The following is a 22,673-nucleotide window of genomic DNA, read 5'->3' on the forward strand; positions in this document are numbered from 1 at the left end:
GGTTGCAGTGAGTGGAGATCACACCACTGCACTCCAGCCTGGGCCACAGAGCGAGACTCCGTCTCAAAAAAAAAAAAAAAAAAAAAAATGAAGTCTTTACACAAACATAAATGGGTTACGTGTGCTGCCCTTTGAGAAGTTTGTTGATGAAGGAGAAAGGAAATAGTAGCACCAGAGGAAAAGATCAGGGATTTACCCCGTTCTTACAGGAAAACAGCTCCTTGCTCTTTTCAGGTAGCTTTTCAAAGGACAGGGATAGGACAGGACAGCCCCCTGCCTTCTTTCGGATATTTGGATCTATAACCTCCAGAAATTCAAGCTGAAGTAGTTGGAGGTCGGAGAGGAATGAGACAACTGCCTGGGTGGGGTCTGCCAGCCAGACACTGCCAGGATAGCCACAAGGAGACAACTTAGAGGGTAGAGCAGACAGCAACCACGTTGGACTCAGGCAGTTCTGGGTTTGAATCCTGTCTCTGTCACCACCTAGCCTGATGACCTTGGGCACATCCTGAGCACCCTGTGCCTTATCTGTAAAATGGAAACAATTATGCTGACCTTTCAGGGTGGTTTTGAGGATTAGAGACTAGCTCCTGACACACAGTAGGTAATCGTAAATGGGTGCTACTATTTGGCCCAACCCACGTTATAGGACAGAACGTCTAACGGACGCGTCAGAACCTGCGCCCTCCGGATCTTGGAGGGTACAGAGGGCGCCCCTCGGCCTCCTCCCTTTCGGAGGTGGGGACAAGGTGGAGGAAGGGCTGCAGGAGGAGGAGCTCTAGCATCGCGACCCGCCCCGCCCCGTCCCGTCCAGTCTGGCCTGGGCGCCGCGGGAACGCTGTCCTAGCTGCCGCCACCCGAACAGCCTGTTCTGGTGCCCCGGCTCCCTGCCCCGCGCCCAGTCATGACCCTGCGCCCCTCACTCCTCCCGCTCCATCTGCTGCTGCTGCTGCTGCTCAGTGCGGCGGTGTGCCGGGCTGAGGCTGGGCTCGAAACCGAAAGTCCCGTCCGGACCCTCCAAGTGGAGACCCTGGTGAGGAGATAGTCCCGACCCTCAGCCCCAGTGGGTCGAGCCTTGTGGGGTGGTAATACTGGGGTCTCAACGAACCTGGGAGCCGGGAGGAGAGGAAGTGCGGGAACTGAGTTGGGGGTGGTGCCGGGTCTAGGGGCGAGAACGGGATCTTTGGGAGAGCATCCGTGACCCCTGTAGTCCGATCGTAGGTGGAGCCCCCAGAACCATGTGCCGAGCCCGCTGCTTTCGGAGACACGCTTCACATACACTACACGGTGAGGGGTCTGGGGGGCCGGGGCGGGGCCTGGGAGGGGGCGGCGCCCTGCTGGAACACGTCAGCTTTGGCTTGGACACGTGGCAAGCGGTTCGGGAGAAGAAACTCGGGGCTCTGGGGTCGTCGAGCACGTGGCGAGGGGAGAGACGTTGCTCTTCCGTGCCTCTTTTCCCTCCTTGCTTTTCTGCCAGTTCCTACCTGGCACGGAGAAGTGCAGGGTGGAGAGATCTCCGAGAAGCGCCAGCCTTCTGGGGCTTCCTGTTCCTTACAGCGGTAAGGGGAACGCTAGGCTGCCGCTCTAAGGGGGCTGCCGCCGCCCAGCGGTCCAGGTGTGTGTTGCGCGCCTGCTGGGAGGGAGAGGGTGCTAGGTGTATGCTCTTGATGCTCTCTCCCCCCAGGGAAGCTTGGTAGATGGACGTATTATTGACACCTCCCTGACCAGAGACCCTCTGGTTATAGAACTTGGCCAAAAGCAGGTGATTCCAGGTATGTGACCTGTGCCTCCCGTTCCACCTCTTCCCAACCTAAGCCCTTTCTTAGCCTCTTCAGCTCCCAAGCTGCCCTAGAAATCCCCCCTGAAATGAGTAAGACCCTAGGGCTCTACCAGTTACCTCCTGAGGTTCAAACCTCACTTCTAGTACTCTACTTGTCCCATACACTATTGGAAGCCAGAGATTTAAGAAGTGAGGGAGAGGCCAATCGAGGATGGAGGAGGAAGACTTTGATCTTCATGTCATGGGATTTGGGGAAGGTGGATAGCTTCCAGTTCTGTTGTGTCTTCTTCCTCAAGGTCTGGAGCAGAGTCTTCTAGACATGTGTGTGGGGTGAGTATCTGGGCAGGGGTGGGCCTGGGTACCCTCTTTGCATGGGTAGAGGCTTTCTCTGCCATCCTCGCTCCTTAAGAAGCAGGAGAATGTGGAATAAAGGACCCTGCTTCCCACTGGACAGGTCCAAGTCAGTGGGACCCCTGAGGGCATTCAAAGCCTCTGTGCCTCTTGTGCTGTTGCTTTTGTTGGGAGAGTTGAGGCACATGGGGAGATGGACACCTTTGCTGTCCAGCCCGTTTGGTGTTCAGGTGGAAAAGTTCGTGTTTTGGGTGTGAAGATCCAGGGGGTTTTGCTGGAGGAGCTTCAGCTGGACTGAGGCTGCTGGCCTACCTCTCCTGCCTCTGGCTGTGACTGACATTCCTTCCCTCAGAGAGAAGCGAAGGGCAATCATTCCTTCTCACTTGGCCTATGGAAAACGGGGATTTCCACCATCTGTCCCAGGTAATCTGACTAGGACTTTCTCTCAGGCCATCAGAATACCCAGTCCTTAAGAGCTATAAGGAGCTATATACTTTGTCTGATGCTTGAGAAGGTCCAGACCAAGTTTGTTTAGACAGATAGGAGTGGCTAGGGCCTCCATCTACACGGCCACTTTTTTCCTCCTCATACCACCAACGGGGACTAAAGACAAATAACCTGATGAGGCCACCTGGCATGACCTCCAGCAGCCAGTAACTTGTTAGGGAAGAGCCCTGCTTGGGCCACATGGGTCTGCTGCCTGTGCCACCACCTTTCCCAGAACACTGGACTTCTTTCCTGCCCTTTTCTACAACTCTATGCTGTGTCAGCTGTACAGCCACCCCCCTTCTTCCTTTCAGCCTCCATCAGGGAAGACAGTAAAAATAATCACAGTCAAGTAATTCAAAACAAAAAGCAACTGTTAAAGCCAAGTCTACCCCATAACTTTAAAAGCCATCATTGGTCACTGCTGATGTCTATTTTTGAAGGGTTGAGATGGACAGATTTCCCAAGATGCATATCTTTTGCTTTCAGTTCTAACAAATGTTCTATTAGCTAAAATGTGTTGTACTCCACAGAGTACTGGGCTCATAATTCTTCTTCTTTTTTTTTTTGAGACGGAGTTTCACTCTTGTTGCCCAGGCTGGAGTGCAATGGTACAATCTTCGCTCACCACAACCTCCGCCACCCGGGTTCAAGCGATTCTCCTGCCTCAGCCTCCCAAGTAGCTGGGATTACAGGCATGCACCACCACGCCCGGCTAATTTTGTATTTTTAGTAGAGATGGGGCTTCTCCATGTTGGTCAGGCTGGTCTCAGACTCCCAACCTCAGGTGATCCGCCTGCCTTGGCTTCCCAAAGTGCTGGGATTACAGGCATGAGCCACTGTGCCTGGCTGGGCTCGTAATTCTTATCCTAGTTCCAGCTTAGAGGAAGGCCTGGAAGGAGGGTAGGGGGACCAAGGAGAAACTCTTTTACCCAAAGCCCTATTACCTCCCCATTCCCAGTGCTGCTTATTTGCACCTCTTCTGCTCACTCATTTCTGTTCCACCTGCCCCTTTACTTCTTAAGCAGCATCCTCATCCTTCTTCCTCTTCAGCTCTTATGTTGAAACTCCTCTTATCTCATAATCACGTTGAATGTGCTCATTGGTTGGTTGATTTTTAAAAGTCTAGTTTAAATCCATTTAATTTCAGCCCTGCAAAGACGCTATCCGTGTGGTTATTTGGAAATACGATAACTTAGTAGTTAGTATAGAGGGTTCTCCCACTTACAAATGGAGAAGAGCCTGTACGTTTCATATTCACAGAAAGTTTTCCTGCATTCAAAGACTTGTCACTGGACCCAAGCCACATGTGTAGTTGGGGTCAACATGATTATCACTGGACTCTGCTCGTAATCCTCCTCTACTCTTGTCTAAAGGAATTCAACCCCACATTTAAACCTTGTCAGCTTCATAGTTGTTGGCTTTGCTGTGGCCTACCCTCCCTATTTTCATTCAGATTCTGAGCCCTGGATAAAATGCAGAGAGTCTAACCCTCTCCACCCCTCTGCCTCTCCAGCGGATGCAGTGGTGCAGTATGACGTGGAGCTGATTGCACTAATCCGAGCCAACTACTGGCTAAAGCTGGTGAAGGGTATTTTGCCTCTGGTAGGGATGGCCATGGTGCCAGCCCTCCTGGGCCTCATTGGGTATCACCTATACAGAAAGGCCAATAGACCCAAAGTCTCCAAAAAGAAGCTCAAGGAAGAGAAACGAAACAAGAGCAAAAAGAAATAATAAATAATAAATTTTTAAAAACTTCTTTGCATTCTTCATCTGATACTTTCCGAGACTGCCTTTGAAAGTGAGAATGAGGTAAAGGGCTGAGGAAAAAAGCATTGTGAGTTGCATCTTGCCTGGCATGGGGGTGGTTGTAGGCCCTGGATCACCTCTTCCCCTGGCCTCCTCTTGCTGTCCTAACTGACTTTAAGGACCTGGTCTTGAGTCTTCCTATAGGATCTCTAGGTCCTTAAGGTATGGGTTTTGGCTCTCATGGTGCCCTGATTCTGAGGAGGGATGCTTAATTGAGCAGTGAGTCTCCTGGTAGTTGCCTAGCTGTTCTCTCTATTGCCTGGGACCACAGTGTTCCTAGTGTCCTCAAAGAGAACTGCTCTGTCCAATATGGAAAAGATATAAGGAGCTCATAAACTCCATGGAAATTTTTAATAGCAACATCCCTACATTTCTCAAAAAAAAAAAAATCTTTGGGAGTTGAAAGATTTTTTTCCTTAGATCACAGGTTGTGGAAGATCACGTGGGCAGCTTCAATTATATTTTAAGTGGTTGGATGTTGTTTATCACTTGGATGGGCTATACGTATGGACAAGGGCTGGGGCAAGTTGCTTTGATAGTTGACTATGAAGAGTGGGTTGAGCTGGCTCAGCACTTCGTCACTCACTGAGATGCCATCCAAGTACTGCTTCAGCATCTCCCGCAGCTTCCCATTGATATCTAGCAGCTGGGCTCGTCTGTGTTGGAGGCTCAGTTGCTCCAGTTTCACTTTGTTGTACCTTTTCCAGAAATTCTCCATTCCTATGTAGTCCACCATCACCTGGGAGTGGAGTTACAGGGAGAAGGTGTGCAGCGAGACCTATTAGCAAATGCTGCCCAATGCCCCACCATCCCCCAGGCTTTACCTTGGTGAGCTCCTCAGTAAGCTCTTCTAGATTATTCTCCCGAATCCCCTCCTGCTCCTTAGGAGTCAATACTGATGAATAAAAAGGCAGCACTTTTTCTTCCTCGGTTTCAAATTTCCTACATATTTCAGCAAGTTTAAGGATCTTTTCACCCTATTTGAAGCAGGAAGAGAGTTTATATTAGGAAAGGGAGTGGAGAGGGAAGCTAGTGGAGTTGGTTCTCCTGTTTGAACCCAGGGAAGCTACTCATCCAAGTGGGAAACAATAGCAATAAATACATATAGCAAACGGAGGTTGCCATGTAACACACACTATTCCAAGTATTTTCTTATTGTAAAATTAATTCATAGCCTGGGAAACATAAGAAGACCCCATCTCTACAAAAAATTATTTAAAAGCCAGGCATAGTGGCACATGCCTGGGGAGGCTGAGATGGAAGGATCACTTGAGCCCAGGAGGCAGAGGTTGGAGTGAGACGAGATGGTGCCACCACACTCCAGCCTGGGCAACTGAGCAAGACCCTGTCTCAAAAAGAAAAAAATCATTCATTATTAATAATTCATTCCTTTAAAAACTCATTTTTTTTTTTTTTTTAAAGATGGAGTTTCGCTCTTGTTGCCCAGGCTGGAGTGCAGTGGCGCAATCTCGGCTCACCGCAACCTCTGCCTCCAGGGTTCAAGCCATTGTCCTGCCTCAGCTTCCCGAGTAGCTGGGATTACAGGCACGTGCCACCATGCCCGGCTAATTTTGTACTTTTAGTAGAGATGGAGTTTCTCCATGTTGGTCAGGCTGGTCTCGAACTACCAACCTCAGGTGATCCGCCTGCCTCGGCCTCCCAAAGTGTTGGGATTACAGGTGTGAGCCACTGCGCCCAGCCAAAACTCATTCATTATTAATTTTTTTTTTTTTTTTTTTTTTAGACAGGGTCTTACTCTGTCACCCAGGCTGGGGTACAGTGGTGCAATCCTGGCTCACTGCAGCCTCAATGTCCCAGGCTCAAGTGGTCCTCCCATCTCAGCTTCTCAAGCATCTGGGCTCACAGGCATGTGCCACTATGCCCAGCTTTTTTTTTTTTTTTTTTTTTTTTGTAGAGATGGGCTCTCCCTATGTTGCTCAGGGTGGTCTCAAACTCTTGGGCTCAAGCAATCCTCCCACCTTGGCCTCCCAGAGTGCTGGGATTACAGGTATAAGCCACCATGCCTGGCCAGTTCATTTCAATTTAAAATGTAGACCGGACGCGGTGGCTCACGCCTATAATCCCAGCACTTGGGAAGCCAAGGTGGGTGGATCGCTGAGGTCAGGAGTTCGAGAACATCGTGGCCAACATGATGAAACCCTGTCTCCACTAAAAATACAAAAATTAGCCCGGCGTGATGGTGCGCACCTGTAATTCCAGCTACTCAGGAGGCTGAGGCAGGAGAATTGCTTGAACTGGGGAGGTAAAGGTTGCAGCGAGCCAAGATCACGCCACTGCACTCCAGCCGGGGCAACAGAGTGAATAAGACTTTGTCTCAAAAAAAATAATAATAATAATTAATTAAAATGTAAGAGGGGGCTTGATGCAGTGGCTCATGCCTGTAATCCCAGCATTTTAGAAAACCAGGGTGGGAAGATCATCTGAGGCCAGGAGTTTGACCCAGCCTGGGCAACATGGCGAAACCCCATCTCTACAAAAAATACAAAAGTTAGCTGTGCATTGGGGAGGCTGAGGCGGGAGGAATGCTTGAGCCCAGGAGGCAGAGGTTGCAGTGAGCCAAGATGGCGCCACTGCACTCCAGCCTGGGAGACAGAGTGAGACCCTGTCTCACCAAAAAGAAAAAAAAAAAAAAAAGTAGGAAGGGGCTCACCAGGGTGGCTCATGCCTTTAATCCCAGCACTTTGGGAGGCTAAGGCAAGAGGACTGCTTGAGGCCAGGAGTTCATAACCATCCTGGGCAACACAGTGAGACCCCATCTGTAGAAATACATAAATAAATAAATAAATAAATAAATAAATAAATAAATAAACAAACTTAATTTAATGTAAGAGGGGAGGAAACATGGAATAAAAAAGGTATTCCAAGTGTCCACTCAGCCAGGAAGCAGGAAGAAGCCCCCACTATCCTTTCCAAATCCCTTTCACTTTGCAGGGAGGCAGGTTCCTTGATTTTGTTCTGATTGTCCTCTCCCCTGTGTTACCTTATCAACAATCTTTCTCAGGGCCTTGAGGGTGGCATTACTTTCCAGGGTGAGTTTGACTAAGTTCTTCTGGGATGCTGCCCGGGCCTGAGTCCTTTGGGCCTTAAGTTTTCGCAGTTGTACAAGGACCAATTCCTTGTCATTATGGATATACCGGTTCTCATCTTCACTCTCACGGCTGTGTATCATGATCTTGCCTTTTGAAATAGTTATGGCATCCTAGAGGAACAGAGTAGATTAGGGGAAACACTTGACCAACTGAGGGTCTTCAGTGAGACAGGTAAAAGGGGTGCCTGGGGACTGAAATCAGAGCATATCATCTTTTCCCAACCAATGATCAGTGATGAGGCCCAGGAGAAATGAGGGGAAGCAAAAGAGGGAATAATAGAGCAGTTAAAGCAGTGAGTACTTCCAGGTGGCTACACTAACCTGTAGTTTCTGTATTTTTTTCATCTGTACTTCAATCTCTTTGGAGCTCTTCTCATCCTTCACCTGCAGGGTCTCAAAGGCAGCCTTTCGATCCTCCGTGGCATCAGTGTAATTCTTGAGTACATCCTGGAACTTTCTCCACAGATCTTCTACTGTGTTTTCCAGGTGCAGTCTTAGAAAGTGCTTCTCTTCTAAATTCTAGCAAGTGACCCCAAAATAGCAAATGTTTGGAATTACCTTATTAGTGCCCTTTCACTTCCACCAGGAATCTCACCCTCTTGAACTGTTTGTAGCATAGTTTAGTACAGAGGTCTCCAGTGAAAATGCCTACACAAGACCAGGCAGATGATATAAATATGTTTTGTGGGCCGGGTGGGGCCTGTGGTGAACTGGAGAGGAAATGCTGCATTTGGGAGGAGGAGGGGCAGCCACTGAGCTCCACGTGAGCCTTGCCATTTGGAAATGTGGCCCAGTGTTGCCAGATCTTTAAATTTTTCAAGGGGAGCTGAAAATTTAGATGTTTTTATGAAATCTCCAATTTTTAAGTGTAGGATGCTTATTCAAAAAATTTTATAAAACACTGTGGGGTAAATAAAAACAAAGAACTCCATACCCAAACCTAGGTCTGTGGGCTGGCTAAGATTGCAGCCTCGAGGACAGTGGAAAGTACTTTGGATCAAAGGGCAGGAGACCTAGATTCTCCTGGTTCTACCACAAGCCAGCAGCATGACTTTGGCCCATCATTTTACTTACTTGTGCCTTACTTTCTTCATCTGAAAATCACAGGGGTGAAGCCAGATGATCTCCTTGGTGCTTTTTAGCTCTAAAATGCATTCCCTTGACATTTTAGAATGGTCCTCCCTCCCAACCAATTTTCACAAAATTACAAAAAGCAGTAGGGATACCTACAGGGGCAACAGATGTTATATTGACTGTGTTGGCTAAAGGGGTCTCTTCTACCTCTAGTAGCCTTGAGCATTTTTCTTTTTTCTTTTTTAATTTTTTTTGAGACAGGGTCTCGCTCTGCCCTCCCCCAGGCTGGAGGGCAGTGTTGCTATCACAGTTCACTACAGCCTCCATCTTCTGGGCTCAAGCGATCATCCTACCTCAGCCTCCTAAGTAGCTTGGACCATAGGCGCACACTACCATGCCTGGCTATTTTCTTTCTTTTTTGGGGGGGGCCGGTAGAGATGGGGGGGGTCTGCCTATGTTGCCCAGGCTGGTCTTGAACTCCCAGTCTCAAGTGATCCTCCTGCCTTGGCCTCCCAAGGTGCTGAGATTACAGGTGTGAGCCACTGTGCCCAGCCTCCTTGAGCATTTTTCTATCACCTCCTCCCACTTCTTGCCTATCTACTCTCCCTTCATACCATGTTTTTGAGATCATTCCACATGCTCTGGAACTCCAGCTTGCTTTCATACTCAGAATCTATATAGTTCTGCTCCATGGCCATGAAGATATCTTGTAGATAGTGAATCTCTTTCTCATGTTGGTCAATAATTGTCTTCCTGTAGGAGACAAGACACTGTCCCTGCTCTGAGGGATACGGGATATTGACCAATAATGACAATTCAAAGCAGTATGTAATAAATCTATGTGAATGGTACAAACCCTTAGGTACTGATGGAGAAAAGAGAGAGGGAAGGCTCTATTCTTTTTAGGGCTAGAAAGAATGAATAAGGTTATTTTATTTTGATTTCTGAATGGGTAATACATTCATGTGATACAAAAAAAGTACAAAAGGTTACAGTGAGAAGTCTCTCTCCCATCCCTGTTCCCTGCCAAATGGATAGGATTTTCATAGTTGAAAGTGGGTAGTTGGTAAAAGGAATTTGAGGAGTTAAATTTAAAAAGAAGAAAAAAAAGTTATTTAAAAAAGTAAAACAATAACTTAGCCAGGTGTGGTGGCACGCACCTGTAATCCCAGCTACTGGGGACACTGAGGCAGGAAAATTGCTTGAACCGGGGAGGCAGAGGTTGCAGTGAGCTGAGATCGCACCACTGCATGCCAGCCTGGACAACAGAGCGACACTCTGTCTTGAAAAAACAAAACAAAATAAAAAAAAAAACAATAAAGAAAAAAATAGTGAAAGAAAAAAAAGAAGAAAGTGGGTGGTGAAGGCACACAGACAGGGGCCTGATGTGAGTAAAGGGAAGCTAGAGCTGCAAACTTAAGCCCGAGTTTTTTAAAAAGGAACCAAGATATTCTCTGCTGGGGGTCCTGTGATAATCAATGTGGGATGCTCCAAGATACTAGCCACTTGCTTACAGGCAACTCCTTGACCCAGACTCTGGGCACTCCCTTGGATTCAATTCCCCATCTTCTCTTAGGCCCCCCATACCTTTCTGTCTCAAACTCCTTGGTTAGGGCTTCCAGCTCCGTGTTGTAACTTTCCTCCAGGAGACTGAGCCGGCGCCTCTGCAGGGCCAAGAGCTGGTCAACATTGTGCAAGTGGCTGCGCAGGGCACGGGCGTACTGCTCCTCGGCTTCGGACAGGTCTTTAGCTAAAGACTAGGCCAGAAAGAGAGTTACCATTCCAGCTGAATAGCATCTCTGTGAGAAAATAAAAATATATTCAGCTGGCAGATTTTTCTTTGTTCCTAATGCCAATTCTTTGGCTTTAAGAATGTTGGCTGTCCTCCTCACTCTTGTGTAAAGCAAGAGTGATGGCAAGGGCTGAGCAAGGTGGCTCGCATTTGTAATCCCAACACTTTGGGTAGCCGAGGTGGGAGGATTACATGAGCCTGGGAGCTCAAGACTAGCCTGGGCAACATAGTGAGACCCCCCCATCTCTACAAAAACAAGCAAACAAAAAAACCCATAAAAATTACCCAGGCCATAGTCCCAGCTACTCACAAGGCCTGGGCAGGAGGATTGCTTAAGCCCAAGAGTTCAAAGTTGCAGTGAGCTGTGATCATGCCACTACACTCTAGCCTGGGTGACAGAACAAGACCCTGCCTCAAAAAAAAAAAAAAAAAAAAAAAAAAAAAGACCGGGCACGGTGGCTCACACCTGTAATCCCAGCACTTTGGGAGGCCGAGGTGGGCAGATCACAAGGTCAGGAGTTCAAGACCAGCCTGACCAACATGGTGAAGCCCTGTCTCTACTAAAAATACAAAAATGCTGGGCACGGTGGCACAAGCCTGTAATCTCAGCACTTTGGGAGGCCAAAGCGGGTGGATCATGAGGTCAGGAGTTCGAGACCAGCCTGGCCAACATAGTGAAACCCCATCTCTACTAAAAAAAAAAAAAAAAAAAAAATCCGGCCACGGTGGCAGCCGCCTGTAATCCCAGCTACTCGGGAGGCTGAGGCAAGAATTGCTTGAACCTGGGAGGCAGAGGTTGCAGTGAGCTGAGATTGTGCCACTGCACTCCAGCCCGCGTGACAGTGCGAGACTCTGTCTCAAAATAAATAAATAAATAAATAACAAAAATACAAAAATTAGCTGGTACGGTGACGCGTACCTGTAATCCCAGCTACTCAGGAGGCTGAGGCGGGAAAATCGCTTGAACCCGGGAGGCCAAGTTTGCAGTGAGCTGAGATCATGCCACTGCACTCCAGCATGGGCGACAGAGTGAGACTCCATCTCAAAAAAGAAAAAAAAAGTGATAGCAAAGAGCCCCATGAAGCCAGCCAGTGTCCTGTGGACGACTAACATTTATAGTGATGTAGCTACCACTGAAAGGAATCAGGGATTCTTGGAGAAATGGGTGCTTTGAGGTCTGATGCAGAAAATAAGTTGAACCTGGGGTATCTTTTTTTTTTTTTTTTTTTTGAGATGGAGTCTTGCTCTGTCACCAGGCTGGAGTGCAGTGGCGCGATCTTGGCTCACTGCAACCTTGATCTCCCAGGTTCAAACGATTCCTGCCTCAGCTTCCCGAGTAGCTGGGACTACAGATGCATGCCGCCACGACCAGCTAATTTTTTACATTTTTAGTAGAGACAGGGTTTCACCATGTTGGCCAGGATGGTCTCGATCTCTTGACCTTGTGATCTGCCCGGCTTGGCCTCCCAAAGTGCTGGGATTACGGGCATGAGCCACTGCGCCCGGCAGAACCTGGGGTATCTTACCATAAAAGATAGCAAAGAAACTATAAAAGACCAAAAGGGTCATGTCAGAAGGACCCAGGAACCAACATGAAGTGCCTCACTGAGGCAGATTTTCCAAAGAAAATCACAGCAATATCTCCCATCCTACAATTCTCTGCTATGTGACCTTGCCACTCCCCCATCAAAAGGTGGTGTCTCTTCTTCCAGCTCCTTGAATTTGGGCAGACCCTATGACTACATGGGTCAATAGAATATGGTGGAAGTGACACTATGCCAGTCCCAGGCATAACCCTTGGCTGGCCTGGCAGTTTCTGCTTCCTGCCCCTTAGAATGCTTGTTCTTAGGATGGTCCCTCCAGGAGCCTAACAGTCATGCTGTGAGAAGCCAAGTGCACATGAATTTTTTTTTTTTTTTTTTTTTTTTTTTTTTGAGACGGCTTCTCACTCTGTCGCCCAGGCTGGAGTGCTGGAGTGCAGTGGCGCGATCTTGGCTCACTGCAAGCTCCGCCTCCTGGGTTCACGCCATTCTCCTGCCTCAGCCTCCTGAGTAGCTGGGACTACAGGAGCCCGCCACTATGCCCAGCTAATTTTTTGTATTTTTTAGTAGAGAGATGGAGTCTCACTCTGTCGCCCAGGCCAGAGTGCAGTGGTGCAATCTCGGCTTATTGCAACCTCCTCCCCCCAGGTTCAAGTGATTCTCCTGCCTCAGCCTCCCAGAGTAGCTGGGATTACAGGCACACACCACCACACCTGGCTAATTTTTTGTATTTTTTAGTAGAGATGGGATTTCACCATGTTGGTCAGGCTGGTCTTAAACTCCTGACCTTGTGATCCGCCAGCCTCGGCCTCCTAAAGTGCTGGGATTACAGGTGTGAGGCACCGTGCCCAGCCAGAAGTTTTGTTTTTTTTTAATCAGTTATCACTGGAGGATACCAGACAACCAATTTTTTAAAAAACTGGTAAAGGCAAGAGAAAGAATCAAGCATTTATCTTGCCTTTCCTATATAAACTATAGCTCTGAGTAATTGAATAGAAAATGAGGGGAAGTATCTCTTTTCAGAAATACTCAAGCTAATGAACAAAAAATGAATAATACTATTAGAAAATCAGGCCAGGCACAGTGGCTCACACCTGTAATCCCAGATCTTTGGGAGGCTGAGGCAGGAAGATCATCTGAAGCAAGGGTTTGAGGCCAAGAGTTTGAGACTAACCTGGGCAAAAGAGTGAGGCCCCCATCTCTATTTCTTTTTCTCTCTTTTTTTTTCTTACTGGATCACTACATCCAGACCCCATCTCTATTTCTATTGCTTTTTCTTTTGAGTCAGGGTCTTGTCCCGTCACCTAGGCTGGGGTCCGGTGGCATGATCACAGCTCACTGCAGCCTCAACCTCCCAGGCTCAATTGATCCTCCACCTCAGCCTCCTGAGTAGCTGGGACTACAGGCACACATCATCATGCCCAGCTAATTTTTAAGTTTTTTTGTAGACAGGTTTTTGCCATGTTGCCCAGGCTGGTCTCGAACTCTTTTTTTTTTTTTTTTTTTTTTTTTTTTTTTTTTTTTGAGACAGAGTCTGGCTCTGTCCCCCAGGCTGGAGTGCAGTGGCACCATCTCGGCTCACTGCAAGCTCTGCCTCCCGGGTTCATGCCATTCTCCTGCCTCAGCCTCCCGAGTAGCTGGGACTACAGGCGCCTGCCACCACGCCCAGCTAATTTTTTTTTTTTTTTGTATTTTTAGTAGAGACAGGGTTTCACTATGTTGGCCAGGATGGTCTTGAACTCCTGACCTCGTGATCCGCCCACCTCGGCCTCCCAAAGTGCTAGGATTACAGGCTTGAGCCACCATGCCCGGCCATGGTCTCGAACTCTTGGGCTCAAAGGATCCGCCTGCCTCAGCCTCCCAAAGTGTTGGGATTACAAGCATAAACCACTGTGCCTGGCCCCATCTCTATTTCTAAAATAAAATTTAAACATTTTAAAAATAAGCATTTTTGCATCTCCCAATGATTTAATGGATCAACAGCTGCTAACATCACAAAAAGAGAGCTAGGCCATATGTGCCTCTTGATACAACATCGCTAAGCATCTAAATCCAATTACCAAAATAAAAATACAGAAGACAAAGTAATGTGTTAAACTGCAATACAGAATACTATGCAGTTGTAAAATAAGAAGCTCTTTACAGGAAAATATGGAACAATCTCATATATATATGAGCATAATCTTGGCTCACTGCAACCTCTGCCTCCCAGGCTCAGGTGATCCTCCTACCTCAGCCTCCCCAGTAGCTGGGACTATAGGCACATGCCACCATGCCCGGCTAATTTATATATTCTTAGTAGAGACAGGGTTTTACCATGTTGCCCAGGCCGATCTCGAACTCCTAGGCTCAAGCGATCCGCCTGCATTGGCCTCCCAAAGTGCTGAGATTTCAGGCATGAGCCACTGTGCCCGGCCTCCAAGATGTATTATTAAGTGAAAAAAGCAAGGTGCAGAATAGTATATAATATGATCAGTTATGTAAAAAAAGAAAAAAGTTTCCTTATGAAACTAGAATTATTGGAAGGAACACTGGGTACCTGGAAGGCACTGGTGGGGAGGAACTTTTCTCTATATAACCTTTTTTTCTTTTGAATTTTGAATCATGTGAGTGTATTACCTTCAAAAAAGTAAAACAAGATTAAACAGAAAAGCATTTACGGAATTGCCCACATGATCCAGGCACCTTGAGTCCACTCATTGTAAACTACCATGACCTCTACACAGAGATAGCTTTTACCTTATACGTTTACAATGATAAAAGGATCTTATGAAATAGGTTCTGATAATGGAAGACTATTCACTCACTCAACAAATGTTTACCTAACCCCTGCTACGCACCAGCACTGGGCTGGATGTTGAGGATTCAGAGATAAAAAGATATGCCCACTGCTCCCGAAGGAGGTTACAGTCTAGTAGGAAGAGTTACATAAATAGAAAATCACAACATAACATGGAAATTGCTCTAAGGTTGATGATTTATTGAGTGATGATGAGATATAAAGGACTGAGTGCCTACATCTGACTAAGCACTGGGAAAGGCTTCATAAGAGATGTCATTTGTATCAACTCTTGAAGGAGGAATGAAAGTTTGCCAGGATGGTCGGGCATGGTGGCTCACTCCTGTAATCCCAGCACGTCGGGAGGCTGAGGCAGGTGGATCACCTGAGGTCAGGAGTTCCACACCAACCTGGCCAACATGATGAGGCCCCGTCTCTACTAAAAATACAAAAATTAGCCAGCATGGTGGCGCACACCTGTAGTCCCAGCTACGCAGGAGGCTGAGACAGGAGGATCACTTGAACCTGGGAGGTGGAGATTGCAGTGAGCAGAGATTGCACGACTGCACTCCACCCTGGGCAACAGAGTGAGACTCCGTCTCAGAAACAAAACAAAACAAAAAAAACGGGGCTGGGCATGGTGGCTCACGCCTGTAATCCCAGCATTTTGGGAAGCCGAAGTGGGCAGAACATTTGAGGTCAGGAGTTCGAGACCAGCTGGCCAACATGGCGAAACCCCGTATCTACTAAAAATACAAAAATTAGCTGAGTGTCGTGGTGCGCGCCTGTAATCCCAGTTACTTGGGAGGCTGAGGCAGGAGAATCGCTTGAACCCGAGAGGCGAGGGTTACAGTGAGCCGAGATCGCTCCACTGCACTCCAGCCTGGGAGACAGAATGAGACTCTGTCTCAAAAAAATAAATAAAAATAAAAATAATAAGAAAGTTTGCCAGGACGACTGGAGAAGAAATGGAGATGAGAGTTCCAGATACGGGGAATAGCATGTGCAAAGGCACAGGTAAGAAACAAGGCTGGCTGTACAGGTAGGCAGAGGCTAGGTGCGGTGACTCACGCCTGTAATACCCAGCACTTTGGGAGGCCAAGGCAGGCAGATCACCTGAGGTGGGGAGTTCGAGATCAGCCTGACCAACATGGAGAAACCCCATCTCTACTAAAAATACAAAATTAGCTGGGCATGGTGGCACATGCCTGTAATCCCAGTTACTTGGGAGGCTGAGGCAGAAGACTTGCTTGAACCCAGGAGGTGGAGGTTGCGGTGAGCCGAGATCACACCATTGCGCTCCAGCCTGGGCAACAAGAGCAAAAATCCATCTCAAAAAAAAAAAAAGAAAAGAAAAGAAAAGAAAGTAAAAGAAAAGTACAGGTAGGAACCATATCATGAGGGCTTTGATGTTTTTACTATGGAGTTTGGATTTTTTCCTATAGATGGGGGAACCACTAAGATTTAAGCAGTGGAGTGACAGGATTAGATTTCTGCATTAGAAAGATAATCCTGGTACTCATGCCTATAATCCCAGCACTTTAGGAGGCCGAGGCAGGTGGATCACCTGAGGCCAGGAGTTAGAGGCCAGTCTGGCCAACGTGGTGAGACCCCGTCTCTACTAAAAATGCAGAAATTAGCTGGACGTGGTGGCATGCACCTGTAATCCCAGCTACTCAGGAGGCTGAGGCAGGAGAATCACTTGAACCCAGGGGGCAGAGGTTGCAGTGAGCCAAGATTGTGCCACTGCACTCCTGCCTGGGTGACTCTGTCTAAAAATAAAACAAAATAAATAATAATAATAATCATAATAATCATCATCATCATCATCCTGGTAGTTCTGCAGAGAATCCAGAGGCAGTTCAATGTGAAGGGTGGAAAACAGGAAACTATTACGAATAGTTTAGGTTAGAGATGATGCCCAGGTCTCAACTACAGGAGGACAGTGGAAAAGGACAGCAGGGTATAGCTTTGAAAACTACTTTAAAGTAGACGACTTATACAACACTTAGTAACAGAGGTCAGGGATAGATGCAAAATCTAGGATGGACTGGGCCCAGTGGCTCATGCCTGTAATACGAGCACTTTGGGAGGCCGAAGTGGGACGACTGCTTGAGGCCAGGAGTTCAAGACCAGCATGGGCAACATAACGGGACTGCATCTCTATAAAAAATTTAAAAATTTGTTAGGTGAGGTGGTGTGTACCTGTGGTCCCAGCTACTCCAGAGGGTGAGGTGGGAGGATCAGCCTGGGCAACACAGTGAGACCTTGTCTCTACTAAAAATTTAAAAAATAATTTAAAAGTTTAGCCAGTCGTAGTGAGAGCCTGTAGTCCCAACTGCTCAGGTGGGAGGATCACTTGGGCCCAGGAGCTTGAGTGTAGTGAGCTATGATCGTGCTACTGCACTTCAGCCTGGACAACAAAGTGAGATTCTGTCTCAAAAAATAAAATAAAATAAAGCCAGGGTAATGTGTAAGATTGTCTGGCCCTAGAGAACTGGTTAAAGGGTGAGATGGCCAGACTCAGAAATCCGGAGAATGCTAAAGTTCAGAGGATGGAGAGAGGAAGATAAACTCACTGGAGTGAATGATTTATGTCCCAGAGGTAGGAAAAATGACAGAATGGTGTCATGCAAGCCAAAGGAGAATTTCAAGACCCAGGGCATGACCAAAAATGTCAGTGCCATAGAGAGGTTAGGTTAGATAAAGACTAAATGATGAAAATTAGCCACAATTCTGAACCAGTGGCCTTTACCCGAGCAGTTTCCTAGAGAAAGGTAGAAATCAGATGTTGTGGGATGCAGGGTAAAATGGAAGTGAAGAAGTAGAGATAGTGAGGATCACTAACATTTCCACATTTAATATGTGTAGTCTTATTCAGGAATGACCCTGAAGGTGGTTAATATTAACAGTGTGTGATTTACCTAAGCAAGAACTGTTATCATAAGCTGTGAGGCTGCTGTGTAGGAAGAAGTTAATTGTCTCGGGGTGAACCTGGCCAACTACTCAGCTTCCCTTAACCCATTCATGCCTGAGGTTGCAAATATTTTTTGTGAAAAATCAGATCTTGGCGATGACCTTGAGCAGTACGAGATATATAACTCCCACAAACTTAGCATTACAATAATGGAACACTAGGCAATGAACACTGCTGTTCTTATCAAGTGCTTCTTTTTTTTTTTTTTTTGAGACGGAGTCTCGCTCTGTCGCCCAGGCTGGAGTGCAGTGGCGCAATCTCTGCTCACTGCAAGCTCCACCTCCCACGTTCACGCCATTCTCCCGCCTCAGCCTCCCGAGTAGCTGGGACTACAGGCGCCCACCACCACACCCGGCTAATTTTTTGTATTTTTAGTGGAGACGGGATTTCACCGTGTTAGCCAGGATGGTCTTGATCTCCTGACCTCATGATCCGCCTGCCTCGGCCTCTCAAAATGCTGGGATTACAGGCTTGAGCCACCGTGCCTGCCTCTTATCAAGTGTTTGATAACTTCCAATAAGTGTCTGAAAAAGCCTCTTAAAAATCCGTAAGGTATGGGCTGGGTGCGATGGCTAACGTCCGTAATCCCAGCATTTTGGGAGGCCTACGCGGGTGGATCACCTAAGGTCAGGAGTTCCAGACCAGCCTGGCCAACATGGTGAAACCCCGTCTCTACTAAAAATACAAAAATTGCCTGGGCTTGGTGGCAGATGCCTGTAATCGCAGCTATTCAGGAGGTTGAGGCAGGAGAATCGCTTGAACCCAGGAGGCGGAGGGTGCAGTGAGCCGAGATCGCGCCACTGTACTCCAGCCTGGTGACAAGAGTGAAACTCCTCAGTGGCTGGGCGTGGTGGCTCAGGCCTGTAATCCCAGCATTTTGGGAGACCGAGGCGGGCGGATCACCTGAGGTCGAGAGTTCAAGACCAGCCTGAACAACATGGAGAAACCCCATCTCTACTAAAAATACAAAATTAGTGGGCATGGTGGCACATGCCTGTAATCCCAGCTACTCAGGAGGCTGAACCCGGGAGGCGGAGGTTGCAGTGAGCCAAGACCGTGCCATTGCACTCCAGCCTGGGCAACAAGAGTGAAACTCCGCCTCAAAAAAAAAAAAAATCCATAAGGTATAACTGGTGGGGTGTGGACTTCTAATGAATAATGGTTATTGCAAATTTGAGGACTCTTAATATTTATCTCTGGAAGCTGCCCAGGATCTTCTGAGCTTTTTCCCCAGGGGTTAGGCTATGAAAGAGAAATGTGTGTTTTCTAGAGGGGGAATACCATGTTGGCAATGTATATTTTGCTGTTACTGTGGGCTTTGTTTTGTTTAAAATGGAAAAGACTGGCTGGGCGCAGTGGTTCATGCCTGTAATCCCAGCACTTTGGGAGGCCAAGGCGGGTGAGTCACAAGGTCAGGAGATCGAGACCATCCTGGCCAACACGGTGAAACCTCCATCTCAACTAAAAATAAAAAAATTAGCCAGGCGTGGTGGCACACACCTGTAGTCACAGCTACTCGGGAGGCTGAGGGAGAAGAATCACTTGAACCTGGGAGGCGGAAGTTGCACTGAGCCGAGATTGTGCCACTGCACTCCAGCCTGGCAACAGAGCAAGACTCCGTCTCAAATAAATAAATAAATAAATAAATAAAGGAAAAGACTAAGGAGAAGGCAGTAAATGGAGGCAGAATATTAAAAGTAAGACAAAAGAAGGGGTACAGAAAATCTCTTAGAAGAAGAGATAGGATGGAATCAAGAACTCAAGAACCTCTCAAGAGCATAAGGATGGCTGATTGAATTGCTTAGAAATCCTGAACTGCTCTTACCCATGGAGATCTTCTCAACTTTATCCAGGGCCACTGAAGTTGAATCAAGAGGCCAAACAATTTAGTTGAATGGAGCACTGCAGTGGGAATCAATAAACACATGCTGGAGTCCTGGTTCTCTCACTGACTAGCTATGTGACCTTGGGCAAGTCAGTTCCCCTCTGGAACTGAGCCTTCTGACATTGAAATGAAGGTGTGGGACTCATTTCAAGTCACTGGGTGATGTCTACTGTGCCTTATGACTCTACTATTGGATAGTACTGGTTTTGGGCAATAGATGACAAGGAGAGTGGCTCCTCTAAGAGAGAGAGGGATGAAAGACAGCCCAATATTCTATTTTTTATTTCTGTGAAAACCGTTATTACCAATAGCCTGGCTTTCTCACAGCCTGTGTCTTGTGAGGGCTTTAAGATGGATTAATTCACTAGGCCCATTCTATTAAGAGGTCAGGAAGCCACACTCAAGGTTTCCTTGGAAAGAGTGCCTACCTTGATGACATTGTCCTTACAGTCCACCACTCGTTCAAATGTTTGGCTGAGGATCTCAATGTCCTTATGAAGCTCTCTGGTCTTGACTTCCCGAAGGACAGTTCTCCACTGTGTGTTAATCTTATTAAGGTTCAGAGCACTGTTGTGTTCCTCCTTGGCCAGCTTGTCCTGTGTGAAGGAATAAATATACCTCCAGGAAGTCAGGGCCTTTCAGTACAACAAACAAGATCACTCTTTAAGTCAGCTGACACCTTACCCCTTTTCAATGGGAACGGCCTGATGGCATTTAGGGAGGGCAAGGGTGAATTTCCTTCAGGGTGGGAGCATCAGAGTAGGATGTTGTTTGTAATGACCCATCTCCAGGGAGAATATCAGCATTCCAGACAGCTGGGACAGCTGACAGGACCTACGGTCCCAGTTCTGGGATTCAATAGAGATTGCCAAGCTGTACACCACGCACCCCCTCCATGCTTCGCAGAGAACACTCCCGCCTCCCAAACAATGTTGCCTGAAATCTAAGTATATCTGGGTCTCAGGATTTCCGGAGGAGGGAAGGTCAGGATGAAAATGAGGTTTCCTCAGTGACAGGGCCAGCGCAGGGGGTGGATGGGTTGAGCAGGACATAATGCAAAAGGCCATCACCTTCAAGAACTGGCTGAGGAGCCTCTCCTTCTTTTTGGCCATCTCCTCCTCTGCCAGCAACTTCTGCTGAAACAGAAGCAGCTGCTCCTCATCGGACAGGGGCGTCTTGGCCATTTTTTCTTTCTTAGGCATGGAGGGGCAGGGGATTGGATCCGGGAAAGAAGCCTCGGCCTGCCTCGGCCCGCGTTATACAGCGTAGAAGAAAAATGTCCCTAGAAAGGGGCTTTCCAGAACTGCCCCTCGTTGTGGGCGGTTGTGGGACCTGAGATCTCAGCCCTTGAACAAGAGAGACCCACGGCTATCAGTGAGGCTGAGCTCTCCCACGGTGAGACGCGTCTAATCTCCTAGCAACGAGGATCTCGCTAATATGGAGAGGCAACGGGCTAGAAGAGTCCCTGTCTTGGAGCGCCCCCTACCCAGTGGAGGACCGCGGTCGGTTTTTGAGAGGGTCCTTTTAACTCTCAAAAACCTGTCTCCTCAGTGCATTTTATCTATCTATCTATCTATCTATCTATCTATCTATCTATCTATCTATCTATCTATCTATCTATCTTTGACATAGAGTCTCGCTCTGTCGCCTAGGCTGGGCACGATCTCGGCTCACTGCAACCTCCGCCTCCCGGATTCAAGCAATTCTCCTGTCTCAGCCTCCCTTCAGTGCACTTCTATAAACCTTCCTCAGACCCCTTGGGAAGCCCAAGATCGTCAAAAAGAGAACCAAGAAGTTTATCCGGCACCAGTCTGACCGATATGTCAAAATCAAGCGTAACTGGCGGAAACCCAGAGGTATTGACAACAGGGTTCGTAGAAGGTTCAAGGGTTAGATCTTGATGCCCAACATTGGTTATAGGAGCAACAAAAAAACAAAGCACATGATGCCCAGTGGCTTCCGGAAGTTCCTGGTCCACAATGTCAAGGAGCTGCAAGTGCCGCTGTTGTGCAACAAATCTTACTGTGCTGAGATCGCTCACAATGTTTCCTCCAAGAACTGCAAAGCCATCGTAGAAAAGAGCTGCCCAGCTGGCCATCGGAGTCACCAACCCCAATCCCAGGCTGCGCAGCAAAGAAAATGAGTAGACAGCTCATGTGCATGTTTTGTGTTTAAATAAAACTGTAAAAACTGCAAACAACAACAAAAACTTTTTTAAAAAAGATTAGTGTTGGAGAGAATGTGGAGAAACGAGAACCCTCATATATTGGTGGTACAAATGTAAAATGGTGTAGCCACTTTGGAAAACAGTTTGGCAATTTTTAAAAATGTTAAACATGAATTTACCATGTGACCCAATAATTTCACTCTTAGGGATCTGCCTAAGAGAAATGAAAGCATGTATACACACAAAAACTTGCACAGGAATTTTCTTATCTGTCTCACTCATAATAGCCCAATTGGAAAAATTGGAGACAACCTAAATGTCCATTAACATGTGAATGAGTAGACAAAATATGCTACGTCCATACAATGGAATATTATTCAGAACAAACTATGGATACCAGCTACAATGTGGATGAACCTCAAAAAGAATATGCAGGCTGGGTGCTGTGCCTCACACCTGTAATCCCAGCACTTTGGGAGGCCGAGGCGGGAGGATCGCTTTAGCCCAGGAGATCGAGACCAGCTTGAGCAATGTGGCGAAACCCCTTCTCTACAAAAAATACAAAAGAAGTTAGCTGGGCGTGATGGTGCATACCTGTTGTCCCAGCTACCCCAGGAGGCTGAGGTGAGAGGATCACCTGAACCCCCGAGGTCAAGCCATAATCAAGCCACTGCACTCCAGTTGGGTGACAGAGCAGCCCTGTCTCAAAAAGAAACAACAACAAAAACAAACCAAACAAACGCCCCCCCCCCCTTTTTTTTTTAAGACTGGAGTCTCACTCTGTCACCCAGGCTCAAGTGCAGTGCATGATCTCGGCTCACTGCAACCTCCACCGCCCGGGTTCAAGAAATTCTCCTGCCTCAGCCTCCCGAGTAGCTGGGACTACAGGTGTGCACCACCATGCCTGCCTAATTTTTGTATTT

At 47.5% G+C, this 22,673-nt stretch overlaps 2 protein-coding genes and 1 pseudogene across 4 annotated transcripts; 2 read left to right on the forward strand and 1 right to left on the reverse strand.

Annotated features, from left to right (window-relative positions):
- Nucleotides 1–64: 64 nt before the first annotated feature.
- FKBP11 (FKBP prolyl isomerase 11) lies at nucleotides 65–4,375 on the forward strand. Of its 3 annotated transcripts, none has more exons than XM_030816652.1 (6): nucleotides 65–1,033; nucleotides 1,222–1,287; nucleotides 1,685–1,772; nucleotides 2,077–2,110; nucleotides 2,484–2,554; nucleotides 4,074–4,375. In XM_030816652.1, the coding sequence occupies exons 1-6, from the start codon at nucleotides 905–907 to the stop codon at nucleotides 4,349–4,351; spliced, it is 666 nt and encodes a 221-aa protein (XP_030672512.1). In that variant the 5' UTR covers nucleotides 65–904; the 3' UTR covers nucleotides 4,352–4,375. The 3 variants fall into 3 exon arrangements, with proteins under 3 accessions (XP_030672512.1, XP_030672514.1, XP_003252256.1); XM_030816654.1 differs by having other exon boundaries at nucleotides 4,134–4,375; XM_003252208.4 differs by lacking the exons at nucleotides 65–1,033; nucleotides 1,222–1,287 and adding an exon at nucleotides 1,294–1,559 and having other exon boundaries at nucleotides 4,134–4,375.
- Nucleotides 4,370–21,177, reverse strand: CCDC65 (coiled-coil domain containing 65). Its single transcript, XM_003252206.3, has 8 exons — nucleotides 20,654–21,177; nucleotides 20,012–20,179; nucleotides 10,197–10,366; nucleotides 9,224–9,362; nucleotides 7,857–8,054; nucleotides 7,428–7,646; nucleotides 5,251–5,403; nucleotides 4,370–5,165 (listed from the first exon to the last, which is right to left on the reverse strand). Exons 1-8 carry the CDS (start codon nucleotides 20,783–20,785, stop codon nucleotides 4,890–4,892), a joined length of 1,455 nt encoding a protein of 484 aa, XP_003252254.1. The 5' UTR covers nucleotides 20,786–21,177; the 3' UTR covers nucleotides 4,370–4,889.
- On the forward strand, nucleotides 21,021–22,144 carry LOC105740117 (annotated as a pseudogene).
- Nucleotides 22,145–22,673: the final 529 nt, after the last annotated feature.

The sequence above is a fragment of the Nomascus leucogenys genome, chromosome 8 (assembly GCF_006542625.1).
Source record: "Nomascus leucogenys isolate Asia chromosome 8, Asia_NLE_v1, whole genome shotgun sequence".
Lineage (NCBI taxonomy): Eukaryota > Metazoa > Chordata > Mammalia > Primates > Hylobatidae > Nomascus > Nomascus leucogenys.